Raw genomic sequence first — 26,054 nt, forward strand, 5'->3', positions numbered from 1 at the left:
TGAACTGAATTTTACCCAAATTTAAAAGATGAAATTCTAAACTCCAATTCAGAAGACTGGGATCTATTTTGGAAACAGAGTTTCACAAAGGCAACCCAGTGAAAAGGAAGTCACTAGGGTAGGCCTCGTCCAAAGTGACTGGAGTTCTTAAAAGAGGAGCTTTGGATATAGGACACACAAAAGGGAAGTCTCATGGAGACAGGGAAGATGGCACCTCCCAGGCAAGGTGGGAGCTATATTGCTCCTTCCTTCATGGCCATCAGACTGAACCAATGCCTGGCCACTTGGTTTGGACTCTGGCCTCCGAAACTGCCAGACAATACAGTCCAGTTGTCTATGTCACTCAGCTTCTAGTACTTGTGATGGCGGATAGTGAATACAACATTGTACAGTCACCCTTTCTTTTCAGCCATAAAATATGCATTACCTGTGAAAATACTTCACCAATGGAAAACTCGTACCTCCGTTACTCCCAACTCATGCACAGGCACAAATGAAAGAGACGGTGGAGCCACCTGTGTGGCCATTCACCACGTTTTCATAAATGTGAGTTCTGTGCAGCATCTCCTGGGGACTGGAATGTGGCTATTTTAATGTAAAATTAATTGTCAAATCTAAGACTGCAGCAGCCTGCTCTCCAGTGATTACCTGCCCCCTCCAGCTAGTAGTCTTCATTCTTGTCCTCAATGCTCTGGATCTTGTTAGCAACATTCCAATTATGATAAACGACCTCACTATTTCACATTGAAAATACAACCCTCTTGGTCAGTCAGCTTGCACCCACTTTTTTACTCATTTTTACTTGCTGATTTCTACAACAGAGAGGACCTCATTTCTGGAATATGTGTGATTTCTCTTCCACTGCCATTATCATCATTATCACAAGGTCACACTTGACACTTCAACTTTGGGGCAAAAATAATGTTAAAATTGACATTAAGACTATATTTTGGGCCTCCCTGGTGGTACAAAGGGTTAAAAAGTGCAACCTAACAAAAATAATGAACAACCATATACCAGAGACATTTTGTGGGGGTGGAGTGGGGAATGGGATCAAAAATGGGAGGGGGGGGAGGGAAACGCACGGAATTATGGTGATGGCACACGGGTGACTTTGTGATGGGAAACCCGCGGGGACTACAAATGAGATGGAAAAAAAATGTACAAAATGATGTAAAAATAAACTTTTGTAATAAAAAAAAAGTGCAGCCTTATGAAGCTACCTGCCGCCACTGCTGTAGGAGTTCAATCCCAGCCGGGGAGGTGATCCACATGGTGCAGTAGACCTCTCTTGTCCCACTTGCAGCTCCCCTCAGCAGTGTATGTCAGTCGATCTTCCTGTTCTGCTCCTGACTCTGTCTCTGATGAATCCCCTCATCCCCAACCCCCACATCTCTGGCCTGTATCCCAGCTCTTGAATGAATACCTAAGTTTAAGTCTTTAGAAAAAAAACACTACAATATTATATCAAAAAGTCACTGCTTTTTTCTATGACGTTTCATGAAATCTCTGCACACAAATATTTTCAATTCCGAAAAGTATCTTGACTGTAAATTGTTCTGAGCTGGATGATGTAAAGATAATATTCCTTGAGGTTGACTTTGCTTCTTAGGCTGAGCAGTGAAGTGGCTGTTACCGTCCTTCCCCATAAACCATGGTTTTGATGTGACATGTACTGAAGGGGCACAACCGATCAGAAAAATGCATTCATAGGACATAAGGAATGTATTAATTTTCTAGAGCAGCTTTAACCAAGTGCCAGTAACTGGGTGGTTAGAAACAACAGAAATGTCTTCTTTCGTCGTTCTGGAGTCTGCACGGCCAAAGTCAAGATGTCAGCAGGGCCGTGCTTCCTCTGAAACCTGTAGGGACATTCTTCTTGCCACATCCAGCTTCCGCTGGTTTGCTGCTATCTTTGGTATGCCTTAGTTTGAAACTACCTCATTCCAATCTCTGCCTTTGTATCATATGGCTTTCTTTGTGTTCTTGTGTCTCTACATGGCTATCTTCTTAGAAGGACACGAGCCTTACTGGAGTAAAAGCCCACTAATTCCAGCATGACCTTAAGTAATTATATCTACAACAATTCTCTTTCCCACTAAGAATACAATCTAAGGTACTAGGGATTAGTACTTCAGCAAATTTTCTTTTGGAAGGGGGGCATAATTCAATCCATATAATAAAGGGATAAGATAAATTTCAGACATTTATGTTTGGAGGGCAACTCATTAGGTAATCTAGTTTAAGGGAGATATAATTTTGTTTTGAAGAAAATGCATAAAACACCTAAGTGTCAAGAATTATAAAGCAAATATCCATCCTCACTTGATGAAGGTAGTGCCAAATCAGTTAATCGCTTGTGATAGAATCTTGTGGGGACATGCAGACTGCACATATTTTGTTTCTTGTCGTGTTTTTGTCCCCTTTACCATTTGAGTATTTTCTGTTTACATCATGTCTTCTACTAATTGGTATTCTGTAAGGAATGTCCACTCTCCCCCCCACCCTCCCTTCTTGGCCCCTTTGCTGTGTAACACAAGCACGTAGGTATTTTATTTCATATTCGACAACTCATTACTAACATTTTTTTTTTTCAACTCATTCCAGACTTGGCCACCAGGGGCAGGAAGTTGGTCTCCTGTCCTCTGATGTTCCTCCCCTTCCCCTCATTTCAGAAGCATTTCCTTGCCAGCATTACAAGATGTTTCAGGTTCATATTCTCATTTCTCTGCTTCAGCTCTGCAATCAACCATTTTTTTCCAAGGCATCCTAAGTCCCTTTCTAACAGAAACCAGGACCTGAGCACCAGGTGTGTTCACTGCTACTGGGGTGTCTGCCTTATGTCCTTAGCCAAAGTTAGGAAACTCTGTAGTCATCACTTTATCTGTGTATATGAGACATCTGTCCATGGAAGAGCCACACAGTTCCAGCAGCTCCTCAATCCAACCTCACAGTGTTCATGCCAGCCTTCCCCTACTTTATGCCTCTCTCTTGCTTTCATTACACATCTTTCACTATCCACATTTGCCCCATACTTTATTTTGCTAGTCATACTTGGAGTATACTTACATAGAGTTCATTTCTGTTTTAGTCTTTGTGTATTCAATCAAAATCCTGGTTTTGCTGGTTTTATCCGCTACAAGTGGTTAAGGTCACTCACTTGCAGCCTAGTTCATTAATTAGCTTGTGTTTTCAGTTTCCTGTACATCATGGATGATTGAACTTATTTTGAGAGTATGTACAACATGACTACAGTTGAGTAGTGCTAACAACAGTGAGAGGCACCACTCATCTCAAATCCTTCTTATACTAACCCATTTTCTGTAGCTAACCATCTTAGTTTATACCCACCTATCCTCTTTGCTAACTGTCTTAGTTTGCACAGTTTACTCTTCCTGCGTTACTTTTTCAGATGAGCAGATACATGTATATTTTCTTATACTGTCCAGATGGTAAGCTGTAGGCATTTGTACATTTTGCTTTTTTTTAACCAATTTACCGTTTAAGAGATCTTTCTCAATTTTTATAGCTGTGCAGGACACCAGAGCGGTGGTACTCTAGTTTCACTCTTCTGTATAGACATATAGGTCATTTCCAACTATTTTCAATGAGACCCAATGCTTCTATGAGTAAACTTGCGCACTTGTATGGTTGGTATTAGGGTATTTTCCTAACAATGCTTCTGTAGCTTTAAGTTTCAGCAGGAGGATATATTTGTGGTTTTATTAGGCATTGCCAAGTTCCAGAAAGGTAGTACTAGCTTGCACTTCCAATGCTTTCAAGATGTCATATATTTGCTAAATGTATTCCATTCTTTTGACAAATGGAGGAAAGTCTTTTAAAACTATTCATACTGCTCAATTTTGATACATTTTTTTGTCTGTTCACGAGGACTGTAATTTCTTTCCCTTGCACTTTCTTTGATTTTGGTCACAAAATGAGTCAAAAAATATCCAACATTTGAAAATTTAGTGTGATCTTATTTACTTGAATTAATTTTCAGCATTTGAGAGAACGTTTTATCATGTCAACTGCCTACTTCAGATCTTTCCTGTGTTTTCTATCATGTGTTTGGTTCTTTGTATTCAGTTTTTAAGAGTTGGCCTCGTGATTTTGTAAAAGCTAATGAATATTGAGTACAACGAGCCTTTAAACTTTCCTATCACTTCAACCAAGTACTATGATATAAATGTTCACACGCCCACAGCCCCTTGAATATGGGATGTTTATGGGACTAGGTGCTGTCTTGATTGGAAAGTCAAAGTCCAGGTAAACTAAAACAAACAAACAAACAAGAAACCTCAGATATATGTGTCTATTGTACAGTCAATTGTGAAATGGGTACCTTCTTGCATTATATTAATGTTTCAGCTCATATAGTCAAACACATACTCAATACTCAGTTTAGGTGGGACTTCACTACCTAGGAGAAAGTATTTAATGTAATTCAAAGCTAGATGTTATTTTTTTTTCATAATTAGAAACATTTTGGTTATCATTTACATTTCTGCTCTCTTTGTGAAGATAAAATGGCTCTATTTCTTGTTGACAGGCTACTTTAAAACCCAAAATAAACTTGCATTATAAAGGTTATAACTTTGGCATGTCATGTGTTGAAATACTGAAAAGTTCTTTAATGACTTTTTCTAGCTACTAAAACCTGTGCAGATGCTATAAAAATCAAAGATCAATGAAAACTCAAATACAGAATTAAAGATTGTATAAACAGATACTAGTATTATTTGTACTAGGGATAAGAAAGCAACAATAAGTAGACTAGAAACTATACAACATTGCTTTGTCATCTGATGTAAAGGATGCATCATATGAGTAAAAGTTGAGATTTGTAAAGAAAGTGGTAATCAATTGCCCACAATGGAGACAGTTTAAAGTCACTGGGTAGGAGCTGTATTTGAAAGCTTATTTTACACTAGATTTATAAGAGAATTGCAAAATAAGAATGGGAAAAGAACTGGAAAAAAATAACAATTTTAAAAATAACAATTTTCTTTCTCATTTTTTAAAGACTTTTAAGATTTATTTATGTGTACAATTACTGTGGTACAATCCAGAGGTATCTGTGTATCTGGGGATGAGGTAAGAAGCATCATTAGAGACAGATGGGAACAGGTCAGATTGAAATACACTGATGAGAGAAGCAATGGGCAGGACATGAGAGGTCTGCTTGGCCATGGGTGGGGATAGAACTTACGCTGAAGTGGCTGCAGCTAGCTTGGCAGTGCTTTTCTTTAATTCACTGCACCACCATAGAGGGCTCAAGACTTATTTTTTTTATGCAGAGAACTGGGTACATGTAGGCCAGAGGTGTGGGGGTTGAGGATTCATCAGAGTGGAAAGCAGAACAGGCAGACCTATTGAAATACACTGCTAAGGCAGTGGGGGAGACAGAAGTCTGCTACATCATGTGGGTCAGCTCCCTGGTCAGGGATAGCACTCAGGTCACAGAGCTAACAGCATGACAGTGCTTAAATTTAACCCCTATGCCTTCAGGGAGGCCATAAAAATAATTTTCAAGTTATACTTTTTTTGGTGTAAAGCAAATGGATGTTTTGTTAACTTTTTCTACTGAATACTAATCAGAGTGATTATAGGTTCAGTGAATTTAATTGACCACTTTTAGGAAAAAAGCTTTTAAATAAAAATACTAAAAACAAAACTAAAAATACTAGATGTCTTCTCATCTTTCCCTTTGTGCTCCAGAAGTAAATTAAAACAAAGCTAACATAGCATGAGGAGCATAAAAGTAATGTCAAAACTTTGATAGTGTTGCTAGTCTTTAGGAACCTCAGAAACTTGATGTTAAGAGTGAATTGTGAAAAGTTTCATAATTTGGGGCCCTTCCTGGTGGCACAAGGGGTTGAAGCTCAGCACCGGAAACAAGATGCTTCAGTGCTAGTTCAATTCCTACCTGCCCCAGAGGTGACCCACATGGCATAGCAGACTTCTCTTGTCTCATCTGCTACTCCCCTCAGCAGTGTACTCCATCAACCTGCCTGTTCTGCTCCCTACTCTGTTTCTGGTAAATCCACTCATGTCCCTGAATGTCTGGCTTGTACCTCAGTTCTGTATGCATACAATAAATACATCTTTTAAAAAATGTTAAATAATTGAACTTTATAAATCTGTCTTACAGTTTAAGTGAGTTTCCTGTAGGCTGAAGAAAACACTTGCTTAGATCAATAACAAAAGGAATGCCATTATAGTGAGTTTTATCACAGTTAGCAATTTTTTTTAAAAGGGTGTTAAAAATATTCTGACCCTTCTAAAAAATATGCTTAAGTACACGTAAAAGCCGTGGATGGACTGAAAACATACATTAAAATAATAATAATGAGGGCATAATAATTAAAAAAAAAGAACACTTTTATACATAGGATTTTATTTTGCACTGCTTTAACAATTTCATTATAGACCAAGGGAGAAAAGAAAAAAAGAAAAAAAAAAAGGATAAAACCACCACACTGAGTGAATTACTTAAAACTTTTCTACTTTTTAACAGGATTTTCCATCTGGCAGGTTTATTGTCATATCTCCTCCAAAACAGACAAGATGCTTACCATATTTTAAAGATTATAGGTTGCCACTGAAAAAAAAAATTTTACACAGTCACTGTACATCAAGGTTGAAACTGTCCTGCATGAAAAATAGAAATCATGTGAATAAAAGGAAACGAAAACATTATTGTGGTTAAGGAAAGATTAAGGTCCTCAATGTACCATCTCAATGTGGACATTCAATTTTCTTGGAGTCATTTGGAGAGAGTTCTTGCTTCCACCCTTTTCACTCATTATACTGTGTTTTTACCTAGCAGTATTCATTAAGGCAAACAAATCCTTTTCTGAAGAGGTCTTAAAGAAATTGTGGACAAATAGCAAACTTTTGGCATTAAAACGATTAACACATACATAGCTATTAGTAATGTACATTAAGCATATTTTTCTTGGACTAGTGACAAGAAAAGATGAACATGCTGGTTAACAATGTCAAAAAGTTTAAAATTCAGTGTCCAAGCAATTCCTAACAATGCTTCTGTAGCTTTAAGCTCTAAACAGTATAGAATTTATGCAAATGCATTAAAGAATTCAAGCTTGGCAAAGTACACCCAAGCAGGTTATTAAACTATATATATACAGAAAGTAAATGATAAATACAGAATTAAAAGAGTCCTTCTGTTTTTCCTTATAGCCTTGAAAAGTGACAAACTTTCTGAGGACAGTTCTATAATATTAAACATTAGGTAACCAGAGGTGTTGGGAAACCTAGCTACACAAACTGATTTAAAATACTCAAGATGTCTTTGTAGTGTTTAATACAATTCAGATCTGTAGGTAAGGGCACAAGACAACATTTAACAAAAATAATCACATCAATTGACCTAGAAATCAAATGCAAATAGATATGAATACAATCTCCAAAATCTGTCTTTTTAAGTGAACATTAACCATTTATTCAAAGTTATACAAGAATTTGAAGGATTAAAGTCTTCTGTGACATAAAGCCATTTCAAACAGTTTCATGTCTCAGCTGAGCAGGAGAGGGTGAAAGAATAAGGGAGTAGGCCCCATCTGGGTAGTGAGACAGTAAAAATGAACTCAACAGCAGCCTCCCCCGGCCTGCTGTCCTCCCTGATTGCCTGCATGTGTGGCATTAGTAGCAGCATGCTGAGGGCCAATTTTAATGCCATTTGCCTGGAAAGAGAAAAACATAGTATATATAATTGGATCCAACCAGACAGTATCAGTATAGTCTAACTAAACTTTAACAATTCACTTAATTCTTTTTAACACAATTTTACCAAACAATTCAAAATACATATTGAGCAGAATCTGGCAACAATTCAAACAGTATCTCTCAGGGGATGTTCCTTCCTTTTAAAAATAACACAATGTAAACATTTCTGAAAGTAATTCTTTATCATACCAGGTACTAGGGAAAAAGAAACTGGATAGTGCTGCAGTTTGGGGAATTCTAATTATGTAGAAATTGTTTCAAATAATCAATGCAAGAAATCTTTAAATGACAAAGTATGCAAATCTTGTGCTACTCTATTACAACTTAAAAACTTTTTCTCTAGCATTTCTGTTCCATGTTGAATCAGCTGTACAGGCTAAGGGCATGAGTGTTCTGTGTCATCAATAATTTCTATGATCCCCAAAGACATGGCAGCTTGCCAAGAACCCACACACAGAGTAGTTCTTTCATTCATCAAACTCACACTTATGTCTTAACCCTCACTCCCTCAAGTGGATTTTACCTAAAAATACAACACTTTGAGAAAAGTAATACAGTAGCTTCAGAAATTAAGCTCTTAAGGAAACTTTACGTCACAGTAAATCTCAGATTTATAGTGCTTGGCAGTTGTTCTGCAACAGTAGTAGCCTTGGGGTTTCTGGCACTAGCTCAGTATTGACAGCAGCTGATGTGGTTTCTTTTCGCTCTTTTGACTCCTCTTTAATAAAAAGCATGCCCTATGGCTCATTGGTTTTGCCCCCTCTGGGCTGGTAGCAACTTCTTGAGGAATCAAGGAGTCAGACTTGGCATTAGGCCAAATAAATCGCACGGCCTGTTGGCTCCTGACAGCACATTACAATCAAAGCTACACAAGGCACAGTAAAGCAGTCAGCTACTATATGAAAATAGACAGAAACAATGAACGTGCCCTTTTAAATAGAGGTCCAATTACTGTTCAATTTATATGGCATTAGTCTCTGAACGGTACTGCCTTTAAATTAACTCAAGATCTACTGCCACAAAAGGTTAGAAGATAGTATATAGAAACTATATTATGACAAATTACAAGAAATGAGGACATCAAGGATGTTTGGAATTTGGTATAATTCTCTCTGCTTTAGCAAAGAATATTTAGGCAAAAAATGAAGAGCTCTGTTTATATACAAGCTAAGAGACACATATGCAATAGCTTCGTAACACAATGCTTTCCTAACTGGGAGAGAGGGGATGAGTTTTTTCTTTTGGAAACATAAAGTATTAATATGAAATAGCAAAAATACTTATATAAATATAGAAACATTCTGAATAATAACGATAAATGTATAGCAAGAATTTAGGTCAAAAAGAAACATTCTGAATTGTATTGTTTCAAACCTTTATATTTTATCTTAATCATACTAATCAAGTAGGCTCAAAATAATATATCCCTCCACCAAACCTCTCCCACCCTCAAGTAATGACCCAGTGCCAATTGCCAATTACCAATATATTAATTTAGTCTCTTGAAAAATGTGCCATATTATACTGGGAATAACTTCCAAATTAGGTATTTCCTTTCTTTCATGCCAGCCAACAGAAAGAGTATCTTGCATCAGTAACATAGCACATACATTTACACACTAGAAAATTATTTCCCACAGCAGATGACACCATATGGATGTGTGGATGAAAATGGATTTTCTACTCTCTTTGGGGAATTTATAATATTTTACATTGCTTGCATAAGGGGATAGGGTCACTCTTTTAAATCCAAGTGATGCTCTATTAGAATATAAACATTTAACTATTATACAACATATAACAAATTTTCAGTTTGTAAACTGAACACAGTAAAATTTGTTAACTGATATCAAAGATTTACTGTAGGAATCTAAAAATATATATAAAATCATAAATACAGGTAGTAATTAGACTTCAGTTCTAAGCTACTATCAGTAATGTTTATAAGTATATACCTCATTATTAATGTCAAAGACTCCTTCCTGGATTTTTTCATAAATTTCTTTTGCTGTATTAATAAAAGCCTGAAATACAAAGCACAGAAATTGGTTCAAATTATTTTAAACCACAACAGTAAAAGAACATTATCTAAAAGCTCCAGAGAATAATGTTCAACATAAGAAAAGTAGCCAATGTTATGCACCATAGTTTACCACTAATAGAATAAAGGACAAAGATCAGTTTCAAAAGATGCAAGAAAAGCATCTTGACAAAACTCAAACAAACTTTCATGATAAAAGACTGAAAGGAAACTTCCTTAATCTGACAAACAGAATCTGAGAAAAACCCCACAACTGTTGGGCTGTTAGAAAAGCCATTATAAATTTTTGCTTGAAAAACAGAAAAAATAAATCATGACTTTTCTGACAATCCAGTAACACCATACTCAAGTGTGTGGATGGAAAGCTTTTCCCCTAAGAATTAAAGGCAAAGATGTATAAGAATGTTAATTAGCATTTTTAGCAGTATTATTCATATTAGCCCAAAAGTGTAAACACCACAAATGTTCACCAAATGATGAGAAAAAACCAGTGTGGCATAACCTATACAAGGGAAATATTATTCAGTCATGAAGAAACGAAGTACTGACTCATGCTACTATGTGTATGAACATTTAAGAACATAAGAAACCAAGTACAGTGACTCAATGACATGAAATGTCTAGAATACACCAATCCACAGAGCAGGAAAGTAGACTACTAGTTTCAGGAGTGAGAGCTAGAGGCAAATGGAAAGTGACTCATAATGACTTGGGCTTCTTTTTTTGGGGAGGGGGTGATGAAAATGCTTTGGAATTAGATAGTGGTGATGGCTATACAAATCTAAATATACCAGATATCAATGAATAGCATCATTTAAAAAGTGTAAGAATGTGAATTGTGGTATCTGAACTCTATCTCCAAAGAAAAACTCATGACCTGGGTAGAAGGGGGAGACTATATAATGTGAAAACGGCACATACAAGAAAGATACAGAACTAGATAAAGGCATAAATCTCTATCTTAAAACTAGTTTCTTTCTGGAATTAACTGTTCCACATGGGGCTTTGTGCCATGACAGTATATTACTTAATATATAGTTTAAGAAGAAAAGAATCAAAGGATGTTTTTGTTAAAGAGGTAAAAGGCAGCCCAACTTCTTTGTCAGGTCAAATAAACTTCCACCCTTTCCTACATGATATACTACTAACTGACAAAAATTAGTATTAGAACACTGTAATCAAATCAACTTATAAATACAGAAATTGATCTGTATTATTTACATATATTAAGATGTTTTACACAATTATTGCCAATGTTACACATGGTATATTAAGTTCAGGTTCTAAACTATCAGATTTGAAAGATTACAATATGAGTCAACATTATAACTCAGGTTTTCTTCAGTTAACATTCTGTGAAAATTCACAAAAGGCTATTCAATTCACACCACAGACACAAACTTGATTCAAAATTTATCAAGTAAACAGGGTTCATGGCGGGGAACAAATCATACCTTTCATCTTTCCTACATTGGAAACATTTGACTGCTGAACTTGCCACCAGAGCTTTTGTTTCCTAATTAACAGGACTGATATGTTTTCACCTTTAAAGGCCTTACAGCTCCCTAGAGTAATCAATCTACTGCAGCTCAATTACTGCACCAAGAACACACCAGTCAGTGAAGGAGACGTGACCAACTGCGGCAGGAGCACAGAGGTATGAATATGCATAAACTCTAAGTGGCTGATCGAATCATCAGAGAGGGTCATGAGAATTTGCAGCAAAATAATGAGGAGAATTAATCATTGCAGATTCACAAGGCACTTAGGAACCAAGTACACTTTTCATGTGCGTGCTGGAGTTAAAGTGAAGGAAAATTGGCTTTTAGCCAACAATGAATTGATTCACATTCCTCTAAAATTGAAACTATCCTTATAAATGAGAAAAGAAACTTTTATTTCCAATAATATGCTGTTATAATGGTCAAGGACCAGGCTAACTAAATAATGAAGTCATCAGATTTATAAATTCACAGCCCTAGAATTCCTTATAGGGGTACTCATGTGTGTACATTTCACCAGAACATTAGACAGAACTCACAAATGAATTAAACTTCACATAAACAAGCATTTATAAGTCACATTATTGTGTCAAGTTTATATAAATAGACGGACCTTTTGCTTATCTGTTAAAAATCACAAAAATTGGCTTAAGAAAACTAAGCTGTATAAAATTTATAAGTCACTACTAACTTTATCATCTACATAATACTTAGTATTTTATTAAGTATTAGGGAAGAGGCCAGGAGAAGCCTGCTTAGGGCAGCAGACTTGTGCAAACACACAGATCCTGATTACTACTGACGATGACTCGAGTTATCAGGAGAGAGAGGCACAGTATTTGCTGTTTAACTAAGAGATACAGAACACATTTCCGAGATACTTTTAGCATTATTCTTACTAGTTTTTATGTATACAGAACACTCATTTCCTTACTGTCAGAAAAATGAACCAATCTGATGACACCTCTACAGAGAAATTTCAGTATCACTTAATAAAATACTTTAAAAGTATTTAAGCTGACTTAAAAAACATGACATGTTGAAGATCACTGCAGGTTTTATGATATGTACCAGAATCTACATTCCACATTCATTCACATACAGAGATCTAAATATTAACAAGTAGGACATAGAGAAATTCAACAAAACTTGTTTCATTGAGAAATTGATAAAAAATTTCATTATTAGCACTGAGAAAAAAAAGTTATCTATGCAGATCCATGACTGTGAGGTATAAACAGATTTCCTTACAGTCAAATAAATTTGGTAGGCCTCTTGATTTCCCACGTAGTTTGTCCTACTCAGAATCAAAACTATTTTACCAGTAGCTCTTCCCCTTTGCCCTATTTTGATGAACTGCTATGTTCAGTCCTTCACCTTGATTAGCCATTATTTGCTTTCCTTCTCGCATACTAATTCTTCAACCACCCTTTGGTGGTAGTTAAATGGTGCTGATAATACCCCCTTGTAAGTATGTTTTCAGGAACTTTACTTCTATAGCAAGTTAAAATAAACGTAACCACTAAAACTATAAATGCATTTTAAGTAAAATAAATATTTGGCAAACACTCAAGCTGATGTGTATCTTAACTATCATTTGACATTTATCCAAGAGCACCCATTAAATCAATACCACAAATTTGGCACTTCTTTAGGTACTACAGAAGATCCTGGCAAGAGGAGGACAGAGTGCCTATTGTTGCTGAATCAAAACACTTTAGTTGGGAGAATCAAGCAAAGGCAAATCTCTATGGAAGATGCAGGAAAAATAAACATTTTGTGCTAATTGACAGAGGAATACATGGCTAACACAGGTTTAGTGCACAATGTGCTAAGATTTTCACAGCTGGGGTGGGAGAATTGTGGCAAAAGGGAACATGGAATAGTACGATAGCTTTATTACGGTCTAATATTTATAAGGCAAAATACTGAAAATAAATTCTGTCTACAATATAGTATTATCTCCTTATGTGACATACTGCCACCTTGTGGTAAGATAAAAATTGCAGCATGTGTAAGGTAAATTCAAAGTAAAACATCACGGTATCTTAGTTTTATTTAAACATCTGGAACAGATGTAGAGAAAAAAGTACCTTGTAAAATGTCTTAGTTTTCTCTTAAAACTGAGAAACATAATTAAGAGTGTTCAATTTTCTTCTCAATGCTATGGACAGTATAGGTTTCCATTTGCCTATAATAACAGTATTTACTAAGTATTTACTAGGGGGTTGTCAGTGTGCTAAGTGATTTACATAGGCTTTCATTATTTCTGAAAATAAAGGTAGAGAAACAAGAAAATTTACTTGCTTTCAAGAAAACCTGTGGGATGAGGTTTACCTATAAAAGTAGCAGAATGGCCAAAGGTGGGGCTAATGGAGAAAAGAATGATCAGTACTCTTTAGTGAATTAGAACTGTATTAAAAACCTAAACATTAAAAAATATATCAGCAACACAGAGTATACAGTGAGTCCCAAAGAATAAAATACACTGAGTTAGGACAAATATACGAAGATAGGAAAAAAGACTCTTAAGAACTTAAACTTTCAAGATTAGCGAATTTAATGAAACTTCTTCAACTCTGTAACTTCAGATATTCTGATTCTATTTAGCTTCAGTGGGAAGGGTCCACATATTATCCAGTACAGTATCTTTCAAATGGTATTTCATGGAAACTTGCAGAGGGCTCAAGCGAGATAAGGTTGGAAGCAGGGAAAGCCAGTGGAGAAGAGACATTTTCTTTTCTTTCCCCCTCAAGTGTCCACACCAACACAAATTTCAAAGTCGAGCCTTTGGTCTTCCATTCCTTCATACGGTTTCCTACGCTTCACTGGAAGAAGGTGGCCACTGCTACATCTATGGATCTAATGATCTGCCTAAAACCACACACCAACTGGGGCAGAAATCAACTAGAATCTATTAATAATATTCTGCCTCCCACATTCACCTCTCCTTTATTAGGAGCACTTATCTGTAACAATTCAAAGAAATTCTTATTTATTGTGTTAGTGTTGATATTAAAATTGAACATAAAAAATGTATCTCACAACCTTCAAGAAACATTTAACTTCAAATTATACTGGATTTCTAGATTTACTTTTGGATGTATGTTAATATTTATGATTATTTACATCCTTGTGTTCTTTCCCTTTACAAAAATTAGTATCACTAGTGAGTGCTTTTTAAGAAGGAGGTGGTCTAAACAAATTCTGATCAATCTAGCAAGGAAATAAAAGTGGAGAGAAATAAGCTATTAGATTATAAAGGATTGGGGTTTATGGTATTAAGAATTTTCTGTCTTTACTTTCTGTCAGATAACACACATTCATTTAATTCTTTCATAATTTAGTTATCTCATTCAACAATTAGTGAGTGCTTGATCAGAACTAGACACTGAGGGCACTTAGGTAAATATGGATGCTTTTAACCACAATGATGTGGTAATACAGCACAATGTAAAATCTTGTAAAGGAATGTGGCATGAAAATGACAACAGTTGTTTAGAAGGGTAAGTTGACACAATCACTTTTGATGGTAAAAGCTGTCAAAAGGCCTTGTGAGTGAAGGATAAGGGAGCTTCCACTAATTTATTAGGAAAATTAAGTGTAGAAAAGAACATTCTGAAAAAATGTACATTGGATGCTGGGGACAAGCAAACTTGTGAGATGAGGTTAGATGTGGGTCTTAATAAATTCAACAAGAATTTATTAAGAATAAATTCTTAATAGGTAAAAAGCATGTGAGGGACAAAATCAGAAGTCAGTTAAGAATATGAGTTATAAGGGGTTATGGTGGGGAACAGAGAGATGAGTAATGAGTCTAGAACAGTATTCCACTAAAGAAAGACCTGACAAAATAGTAGTAACAAGAATGGAATGCAAAGCAATCTTATAATCTATTTTGGAGAAATTAACCGATTGCATAAATAATGTGAGAATGGTTAAAATGTTTATAAATATGACTCTTGGTTTCAGTGACTGAGATGGGAGAAAGTATGTTGTGAACTGGATAAATAAAAAAGAAAACCAGAACTCAGAAGGGAATGAAGAGTTTATTTAGATGTAGGATATGTCATATACAATGGAAGGTTTAGGTAGTTGGTAATACACAAAACTATGCATCTGTGTATGAAAGTACTGTAGATACTAATGTACAAGGGTGTGAGAGCATAGTATGCAGATATCAGTATTAATTACTGTGCAATAATGTTTAGCAGTAGTTTAGAAGCAGGAAAAGAAAACTTTATAAATTAAATTAGTTTTTTTTTTGATCATCCTTGAACTTCCCTAAGGTGAGATGGCCAAATAAGGGGTAGAAAAGCTTATGCTATTCAGCAAATTTGATCCTCCAATCCATTGAAGAAAGTAGTAAATACGTGTTTCATTAAGCTCTCCTGACAGGAGAGTCGAAGGACAGGTCAGACTTCAGGTGAAAAGTTGTGCAGTAAGTCTAACTAACCCTGTCCTTACACTGAGAATAGAGTTTAAGGGGACAACAGTCTTCAGTTCATAGTCACATTCCAGAAGCATCTGTTCTACCACTTATAACACTGCCCAAGGCAAGTAAGGAATCTTCTCAATGCAAACCAATTTTGTAGATTTTCAAGCAGTGGGATAAGACACAAAGATTAGCAAGATGCCTTGAAACTGTCCTTAGTTACTAAGCTATGGTCAAGTTCTGTATTTTTCACAGATAATGAAATCCATCTATTTATCAGGATAGGTGGCTTGAGAGGTCTCTCCAAATTGTCTTATGGTGAGATGGCTCTTTTTTCAGCTATCAACTGACTGTTGATCTTTCACACTTTAACAATTAAGCCAAGAATTTCCAGTTGTAATTTTTTCAAGTTAACAATACTTTTAATCCTATGCATCTGCCTCACTCTCCCCACCCCCGTCCAGTTTCCAATCTTAAGTAAAATTAATGAATATGGGGAAAATAACCTATCAAACTATTAAAAGAGTAAAAAGGACATTTGACAAAACAACAATTTATTTGCTAAATACTATTATTCACACAATTACCAGTCATTCCTAGAGTGAATACAATCCTGTGAGTTTGCTAATGTGCAAGTCTTAGAAAAGAAAACATTAACTTAGAGGGAAAATATAAAGAGAAAAATGGAAGGAGAATACATGGTTTCTGGGTATCTTGAAATCATCAAACAGATGGAAGTGGCTTTTTTGGGGAAAAGGATGCTTTCCTTAGTCTGTCATAATCTTTGCTATAGTTATTCCTGTGTCTAAAAAAGGCTTCTTTTTAAGTGACAAAGATCTTAGGCAACTACTGGAGGAAGTTCCTGATCAAAGGAGGAGACTTAAGGCTGAGTTTTTAAAAATGCTTAGGGCAAAGACAGTTTAGGACAGAATTTCACCTACAAGCTAACAAGTACGATCAAAGCATAACCTGAATAAAGACTGAAAGGGAGCAAAGTTGAAGAATTAAATAAATACTTAAGATTTCAAACATTTATCATATACCTTGTGGCAGAGAAATTGTGCTGTTGGGGATGCAGAGAAGACAAGACAGTCTGTGTCTGTAAGTAATTGCCCCTAATGATGGACATGAAAAACAAGTGTCATAACAGTGTGAAGACAAATTCATGCCCAGGATGATGCAGGAATGAATACAGTAAAGCAAATAAATTACCCAGAGTGTGTGTGGTGGTTGGTGATGGTGGTGGGAAGGATGATGTGTCTAGTGTCACAACTTTCCAGAAGAGGTATTAGACTTGACTATAAACTTTAATGATCAGGGAGGAAGACTATTATACACCCAGATGATGAATTCCTTTTAGTTTAATAAGGGGAGCACATTGTAGGAGGTTGACAAAGGAATTTATCTTCCAAACTAAGGAATTTGATTGTGAAGTTGTGGGAACCATTCCTAGATTTTTTTTTTAAAGACTGATTTATTTATGCATACAGAACTGGGGTACAGGCCAGAGATGCAGAGGCAGTGAGAGGATTCACCAGAGACAGAGTGGGGAGCAGAACAGGCAGATCCACAAAGTACACTGCTGAGGGGAGCAGTGGGCGCCACAGGAGAGGTCTGCCGCACCATGTGGGTCACCTCCGGGGCAGGGATGGAACTCATGCTGAAGTGGCTTTAGTCTTAGTGCTGTGCTTTAACGCGCTGAGCCACCAGGGAGGGCCCATTACATAGTTTTAATATGTATAATTGGGGAGTCCCTCAATTTCCATTTTTAGAAAGATCCCACAGGCAACAGTGTAAAGGACTGTAAAACAAAGACAGGGAGTTCAATTAGGATACAGTTACAGAAGAGAATGATTTGAGAGGTATTTAACTGGCAGAAATAAAAAGATACAAGTGTAAAATGAGAAGTATTAACTGAACAAAAGACTACAAAGGGGTAGGGAAAGGGGAACATTCTAGAATATAGGATATTGAAGATTTGCAAATGAGTAGAGAAGGCTATCAGTTTAGTACTGATGTGTTAATTAGGGAGTGTCTGACCATTCATGAGAGCTGCCCAGGCAGCAGTAATCAAGAGTGCCTGAAGTCACTTGGTTAGGTGACAACTCAATAAGGAAAAAAGATCTGGTAAAGGATTCTGGGAAAAGCTAAAAGAGGCACAAAGAAAAGAGAAAATAGTATCATGAAGCTAAGGCAAAAGAAAGATTACAGAAGAGCAGTCAAAGTATTAAATATCCCCAAGGAATTGTTCAAGGTAAGAACAGAAAAGCACTTGTTAGGTAAGGCAATTAAGAGATCCAAGGTAACCTAAGTCATGGTGGAAGAAGTTGGGCTGTAACCTGAGATGGTTATTATTATTATTTTTTAAGTTACAATGAAATGGAGACATGCTACAAGAAGCTAGAAAAGAGCACATCCAGGAGAGCTGGAAATAATAGGTTTGTATATTTAAGATGGCTGAAACTCATCTATGTTATTATATGCCAAGAGCTAAGATTCTGTAGAAAAGGAGATGATGATGCTATGCTGAGAAGGTTTGAAGGATTTTATGTCTGAGAAAATAGCAAAACTCTGCCAGACTCTTCTGGTAGGGACGTAGCTAACCAAAGGTGAACTCAGGACCAGCAACATCGATGTCAGCTGAGAAAATGCAGGTCAGGCTCTCAGGCAACACTAGATTCACTGAATCAGAAACTGTAAATTTAATAGGATTTCTAGGTATACACATTAATGTTTGAGAAGCACTGTTCAAATACAACCAATTTGGAAACAGTCTTTATGAAATAATGGAGCTTAAGAACAAAGACCTCCCACAGCAATCTATGTAAATAGTAAAGAGAAAAAGCAAAATAATGCATACAATCCTTCAGATGTTACACATAACTTTCCCCCTACTGCATTTTTTTCCCCGAGTTTTAAGAGTTTTGTGCCAGAAAAAAAAGTATTTATTTTGTATTATACATCATAATATCACACTCACATTCCAGCTATAGCTTTGTATAATTTCACCTAATTTAACTAAACTAACTAAACTTATGAAAATAATTCCCAACTGCCTCTTCTTCACCCTCTCCATTTATTATTCACATCCATCAGTCTGGTTTTCTGCTCCTGAAATATTTTCCACTGAGACTGTTTTAAGATTTTCAATGAATTTATACTGGTTTATTTCACTGGGAACTCTTTATTCATCAACTTTCTTGATATTTTTGGAGCTTTTAAATAGGTTTCCCTTTATTATTTTTTTTGACTGTTTCTATTTTATTATTATTATTATTTTTTAATAATATAAGTTTATTTTTACATCATTTTGTACCAATTCCATTTTTTAAATCATATCTGGAGAAGTCTAGGTTAAATGAAAGTTAATTTTTCCAAACAATGGTTCTCAGAAATGAATATACTATTGTGAATTCTTGTTTTCTAAAAGGAGGATCTACCTCCTCTCCTCCTAAACTCACCTGACGGTGGGACCCTTTGCTGAAGCAATCATTTCACTTAAAATTCTTTTAAGAATAGACCTCAATACTGCTGTTTTTCACTGTGTAGCACAATATTAAGGGGAATAGACACTGAAAAGACCTAGGTTTGAGTCTTCCATGGAAAATGGAGATAATTTATACGAAAGAACTCTGATGATATACAAATACATGACAGCATTATTATTTCGGGTTCTTAGCATGTTTTAATCATTTGAAAATATTCTTAAGAGCAATTTTCCACATGAGATATTCCTCTACATTCTGATATTTATTTATTTAAGATTTATTTGTTCAGGCATACAAGAAATGGTGAATAGGCCAGCTCATTCTGATATTCTTATGTGCAACTTTATCACTGGATTCTAGATAGAATCCTTGAAATCTTTATACAAGCTCATGTCATAGGACAGGGGTCAGATCTACCTAGAACCTTGCAGAAGCTCATTACAACAGTGTGGTTCGGAAATAAACCAATAGAGGGACATATGAATCGGATGGGGACCAAAGGCAGTTACTATACAGACATGATTTCTTGGTGCTTTCAAAGACCTTCAAGTCTCTGTTGAAAATGGAAGTCAAATATGTAATATGTAAAAATATTTACAGCTGGTCACATAGCAGATTGTGATTTCTTCATCAGCAAAATCTTTAGTAAAATGGAAGTTCAAAGTAATTTTTCTTTTATTTTTTTTTCAACCAGACTCTATACCTTATTTTCCCAACACAAAATGTGAAGATAATATAATTGCTTAAGATTCAACATAAATATTAAGTGAATAAATGAATGCAACTTAAATATATGAGTTTTCTCCCTATATGCTATACACCCAAATATATGCATTTTGTATCCAAATAACATGCTGAAAATATCAGTATGGGGAAATGAAGACATAAAGAGTTCTAGTTTCCTGTTACTATGGGAATACCATGTGGATAAGAATGTTTTTGTTGAAACTGGTTTTTTTTACTTCATTGACATTTAGGAAACAAATTCTGTGGTGTACTTCTATCATATCTATAGGTGTATTTCCTTAATAATAAAAAGGATACATGATAATAGCAAGTTTGGAGTGACCTCAACTTGTATAAAACTGACTAAAATCCAATCACAAGAACAAATTCTCTTACAACATAATGACTTACAGCTTCAAAACAATTATACTTAAATACAGTACTTGAGTATTATTATAGTAGTTTGCTAAATACAGGGAAAAGCTTTCTGATTATATGTCGAAGGTAAGTGTATGCATATAGTATTAGGACTTAATAAATATAAAACTATTTCAATTAAATTGTAGGTCTTATGTAATAAATTCTTCAAGTAATATCTAGTTTTGGCACACTAGGGCATCATTTTTATTTTTTTTTAGAAAATAAAGTATAATCTTTGGTGCCATTTTTATTTAAAGATTCTAGTTCAAGCATAAATTCAGGTAAGTTCAGACCCACCAGGAGGTTATGATTAAATGAAAATATGAAATTCAAGATATAATAAGTATAAAAGTGTTGAAGGATGGTGTCAGTAAGTGACTGAAGTGGAAAGAAGGAGGTGTTCAGCATGGTTGAAAAATATAATAAACTTGGATCTAGGTGTGAACATCATCATGAAGATGTTGAAATAGCCAAGGATAGTAACTACAGGATTCATATGTCAAATAGAGTGCATAACAGAGAAGTGATATTGCTTAATAACAGTACTTTACAGTCTCTCCCACATTGTCACTGAAATGAAACATTTAAGATGGAAATCATATACCTTTTCCTTTAATTTAAATTTTTATTCCATTATTCTCTAGGTCAGTGTTTCTCAACCTCAATATGGTTAATATTTTGGGCCAGATCTTTTTTGTAGGGAGCTACCATGTATATTTAATTTCTAATACTTCAACAGATTCTTCATGGGAAAAGCCATCAGATGAGTAAATTAGTAGTTGTAGATTGTAAAACTATTTCCAGCAACAACTGAACTAATGTTAGTAAATGGTATTATCTTACTTACAAATTTTATAGATGGTACATTTCTCTGGGTCTGTATGTGAAGTAAAACATTATTCTTATATGCTATCAATTTTTAAATACTGGCTACATCCAGTAAAACTTTAGTTGATGCCTGTAGGAAATGAATTAAGGACAATCACAGAACACCTCATCAAATTTAGATACGTATAACACCTTACTCAAGAAATAATTTTTAAAATACTAGTGTTGTTGAATTAGAGTAGTCAATTTCTGGGTTCCAGGGGTTAATTAAAAAGTCTTTAAGAATCATAATAAATACACACTCACTGCACTATGTCAAAGTGGCTGCCTAGTACCTTATTTTCTGTTATCCTTATAACAGTGAAAGTCTTCAATTATTTGTTCCCCAGAATTCCTTTCTTGAGATGCTTTTAAGATTCTTACCCAGAAGGTGGGAACTAAATAATTACTCCGGGCAAGTTACTTATTTTCTTAACCTTATTTCTATTTTTTATAAAATAGTGTAGAAATATATTTAACTTAAAGAAGATTAATTTGTCTACTTATCTCTCTATAAAGTATATTCAAACACACAGCATAAAAGAACATGAGGTACTCAGAAAACTACAATAGTTCAGGTTGATCAATGAAAATACTGAGTTACAAGAAATTTTATTTATTGAAGATAGCAAATTCTCAACTTTGTATAATGTTACATAGCAGTAATATAGTACTTCCCTTATTTAAGCAAAAGTGGATACAAATAACTACTAATGTTTGGTGTTTTGAAACATTACTACATTTTATTAATGTTTTCCCCCCTCTTCTCTCATGAAACTTAAAAAATATTTTAGGGAAAATATACACAAAGATTTTTAAAGGCATTTTGGTTTCTCCAAAAGACTCAGAATAAAGAAAACATCTGATATAAGAATGTTACAAGGAAGAAATTTCTCTAATTTAAAATATTCACAGGCCACCTGAGACCAAAAAGCTTATGGAAGACCAATAAATGAACACATACACATATAAACACATACTTATACACACATATGTAACATTTCTATTAAATAAAAAGATGATAAACATTTAAAAGGGGTTCTATTTACCTCTTCTACATTGGAAGCAGTCTTAGCAGAAGTTTCCATGAAGATAAGTCCATGTTCTCGTGCAAAAGCTTCACCTTCTTCTTTTTTCACTTCTCTTCTAGATTCTAAATCACTTAACATAAGAAAAAAGGGGCAATGTTATTAACTAACATGGCACCTATGTGGACTCCTGTGGAAACTACTATGGGACTCAAAACTGTACTGATCATTTTTTAGTTTATAATACACAATAACCAACCACATTACTCTGAATATTATGAGCATGCAGGTGTCTATAGCCCACTGCTTAGTTTCAAAGAACTAACAATAACGAAAGATTCTTAGTAATAGTCCTACAATGCTAAAACTAAGAGATACCTACAGGGTACAACTAGCCCAATACCCCTGGACTTTGATGACAGTGGCTTCCCAAAGAAGTGAACAACTTTTAGCTAAAAATAACAATTTGAGAGAGTTGAACTACACTAGTATCCTCATCTTCAACCAAGTGGGAGTTTCTATGTGTTGATAAAAAAATAAGTCACATGGTTCTCTGAAGCTATACAATTGTTTAGTAAAATCCAAATACTAAAGAAACATTAATATTACTAAGTCCCAGTTTCTTTTTAAAGTGAAACTAATGATACAGAGAGGAGAGAGGAAGAGGTGAGTGTCTGAAACAGAAATTTTAAACACAGTTTGGGTTTATATTACACTAGAATTGTGTAAGTAAAGTAGGAGGGAGGAGGGCCCTCCCTGGTGGCACAGTGGGTTAAAGCACAGAACTAAGAAGCTTAATCCACTTCCCCATGAGTTTGATTCCCGCCTGCCACGGAGGAGATCCACATGGCATGGCAGACCTCTCCTGACCCACCTGCTCCTCCCCTCAGCAGTGTACTACATCATCTGCCTTTTCTGCTCCCCTCTCTGTCTCTGGTGAATCCTCTCACTCTCCGCATCTCTGGCCTGTACCCCAGTTCTGTATGCATAAATAAATAAATCTTAAAAAAAAAAAAAGTAGGAGGGAATAGCAAGTCTCCAATTGTGCTTTATGATAAAACTTTACTATTATAAAGTATTTCAAGCACATCTAAGATGGAAAATATAATATCCATGTGCTTTTATCTAATCTTGACATATTAGACAGATTTTTTAAAGATTTGGTTTCTTTTGAGAAAGTAAAAAGTTATAGTTGAATCTCCTCCTCATGCCTGTCTGTTCATCTCATTCTCGTCCCTTTTAACCTCAAAAGGAACCACTACTCTGTATTGGGTGCTTTCATTCTCATACATGTTTTTATATTTATATTCATCCTTATAGTCAAGTAATACACAGGTTTTTTGTTCACATTCTAAAAAGTTCTACAACCTGTTAACTTTGATCAGCACTGTTCTTTAGACTTACCATATATTGTGAGCTGACTTCTTAATTTCACACAATTTTTGTGTGTCAAAAATTGCCCAGTGTAGTAGTTTTCAAATTACATTGTGACTCAGTGAATTGTAAAACTACTTCACTAACTCATAATCAGTTTTTTTTAAAATAAAGAATAGAAAATATCAGACTATGTCACTCACTGTTTCATGGAATTTTTGTTATTTATGTAGGTACATAAAATTTATGTACATCATGATGTAAATGTATTTCTTTTAGGTCAAAATAAAACACTTGAAAACCACTACACTTGGAATAATATATACTACATACAAAATTGCTTCCCAAAAGTTGTAAAATTTATATCTTTAGCAGTAATGTTCTAAAGCTCCCACTGAATCACATAGCCTTAACAGCACTTGTTAAGATCACATCTGTTAGTATCTGCCAGTCTGATGAATATGAATGGCATCACACATTTAGTTTGCTTTAGCTGAGTACTAGTGAGTTTCATAAATGCTTATAAGTATCCTCATTAAATTAGGGGGAAAAAAAATCCAACAAGTCATTCAGGAACTTGGGATGTATCTGAACAAGCCAGGCTTTCCCTGGTGGTACAACAGGTTAGGACACAGTGCTGAAAGCTGCTGTAGCCACTTCAGTGTGAGTTCAATCCCCAGCGCCGGTGGTGATCCACATGGTGCAGCAGACCTCTCCTGTCTCACCCACTGCTCCTCTCAGCAGTGCACTTTGTTGATCTGCCTACTCTGCTCCCTACTCTGTCTCTAGTGAATCCACTCACTGCCCCTGCCTGTACCCCTGTTCTGTAAACATAAATAAATAAATCTTGAAAAATTTTATGGGGTCACACAACAGTAATAAATGAGTGAAGTCCGGTGTGTTAGAAAGTACCTAGCATGAAAGAGCAGAGTCAGCAGAATCAGGAGTGTTAGATGAAGAGGAAGTTTATTCTATTAGTCTTACTACAACTGATTCACTTCAAATTTCTTTTGTTTAGTTTTGTTTTTTGACCCCTAAGTGAATGTTTACATACACTTATAATCATGCTATAAATGCAACTTTGTGTCCTAATTTTCTTTAGTGAATATTAGTTGCTTTTAGTGAATATTTTTGTTACTTTCCACTAAACATGTCATTTTTAGTGCCTAATAATATCAATCCAACCCATCCAGTGGGTACACAATTTACTTAATCATTTCCTTACTGTCCAATGACAAAAGGAACAAAGTATGCATTAGATACTGTGAAAGTATTTTATAAGGGGTGTATCATTCAATTCAGCTGACCTATGAGGAAATTGATGCATAAAGAAATTAACTAAAATTCCAGGTTTACTCTAAGAAGGGCTATACTGGATCATTAAAATGTTTAAGTTACTGTTTTTTTTTTGATAATAATTGAATATAGTTTAGAACTTCTTGTAAAATGGAAAAACACCTCATTTAACCCAATGTAAAATAAAGACAATATTACAGTTTTACAAAATTTGTCAAAAATTGTGTAACTTCAAAGTTGGCTAAATTAGGTTTACAAAATTGCCATTCAGCAGTTCATTAGCAGTCACTATCCTTTTGTAACTGAGACTGCTGTGAATGATTCTGATAGCTGCTTTATACTTCAGTTGTTATAACCCCTCAGTTGTTAAAAATACTTAACAATTTATAAAACACTGTATAAACATTTATCCAGTGGACTAAGTGCTAGTGGGAAAAAAACACTCCCAAAACCTGAAATGTTGGAGGCAGACTTCTGGTCCTCTGCACTGTTTCCTTAGCAGTATAGTTCAGTCAATCTGCCTGTTCTGCTCCCCACTCTGTCTCTAGTGAATCCTCTCACCACCCCTGCACCTCTGGCCTGTACCCAGTTCTATATGCATAAATCAATTAACCTTAAAAAAAAAAAATTAGTCCCAGTTTCCACTACCAGTATCTCTGATTGCATTTGCCAAATGTTAGCAAAGCAGGTTAAGACTGCATCATGTTTGAGGGGCTGTTTAAACAAAAAACAAAAAAACAAAGTGGTGCTTTAGAACTCATGAATTTTGTTTCAAAACTCTACTTTGGTCATCTCCTCAGTTTTCCAGATATAAAATAATATCTCTATCTCTGAATTTTCACACCCCCCAAGTTCCATTAAGTTTGTATCATTACTCAAAGAGCTTTCCTAAACCATTCTCTTAATTTATGCTAGCTTTCTATTGTTGTTTAGGTTATATTATCATCATTTGACTACAAAAATATTTCACTTTTGTAGAATTTGCTTTCCATTTTTTCTATAACCAATTTAAAATGCCATAGTAAGAAAAATCTGTGTCATCTGTCACTCTGACGAGGTCACTGCCCTTCTCAAACCCCTTCCCTGGCTCCCTACTGCTTAATGCATCTAATTCAAAAATTGCTT

At 35.2% G+C, this 26,054-nt stretch overlaps 1 protein-coding gene across 1 annotated transcript in view; it reads right to left on the reverse strand.

Annotated features, from left to right (window-relative positions):
• Positions 1-7,444: 7,444 nt before the first annotated feature.
• Positions 7,445-26,054, reverse strand: part of RAB2A (RAB2A, member RAS oncogene family) — a 66,190-nt gene continuing 47,580 nt past the window's right edge. The window contains exons 6-8 of the mRNA XM_004679851.2: positions 22,281-22,392; positions 9,708-9,776; positions 7,445-7,709 (exon numbers count right to left, since the gene is read on the reverse strand). Of these exons, the coding sequence (XP_004679908.1) occupies positions 7,614-7,709; positions 9,708-9,776; positions 22,281-22,392 (277 nt within the window). The 3' untranslated portion in view covers positions 7,445-7,613. The remainder of the gene's footprint in view (positions 7,710-9,707; positions 9,777-22,280; positions 22,393-26,054) is intronic.

This window comes from Condylura cristata, unplaced genomic scaffold, assembly GCF_000260355.1.
Source record: "Condylura cristata isolate star-nosed mole 26May11 unplaced genomic scaffold, ConCri1.0 scaffold00009, whole genome shotgun sequence".
NCBI classification, from domain to species: Eukaryota; Metazoa; Chordata; class Mammalia; order Eulipotyphla; family Talpidae; genus Condylura; species Condylura cristata.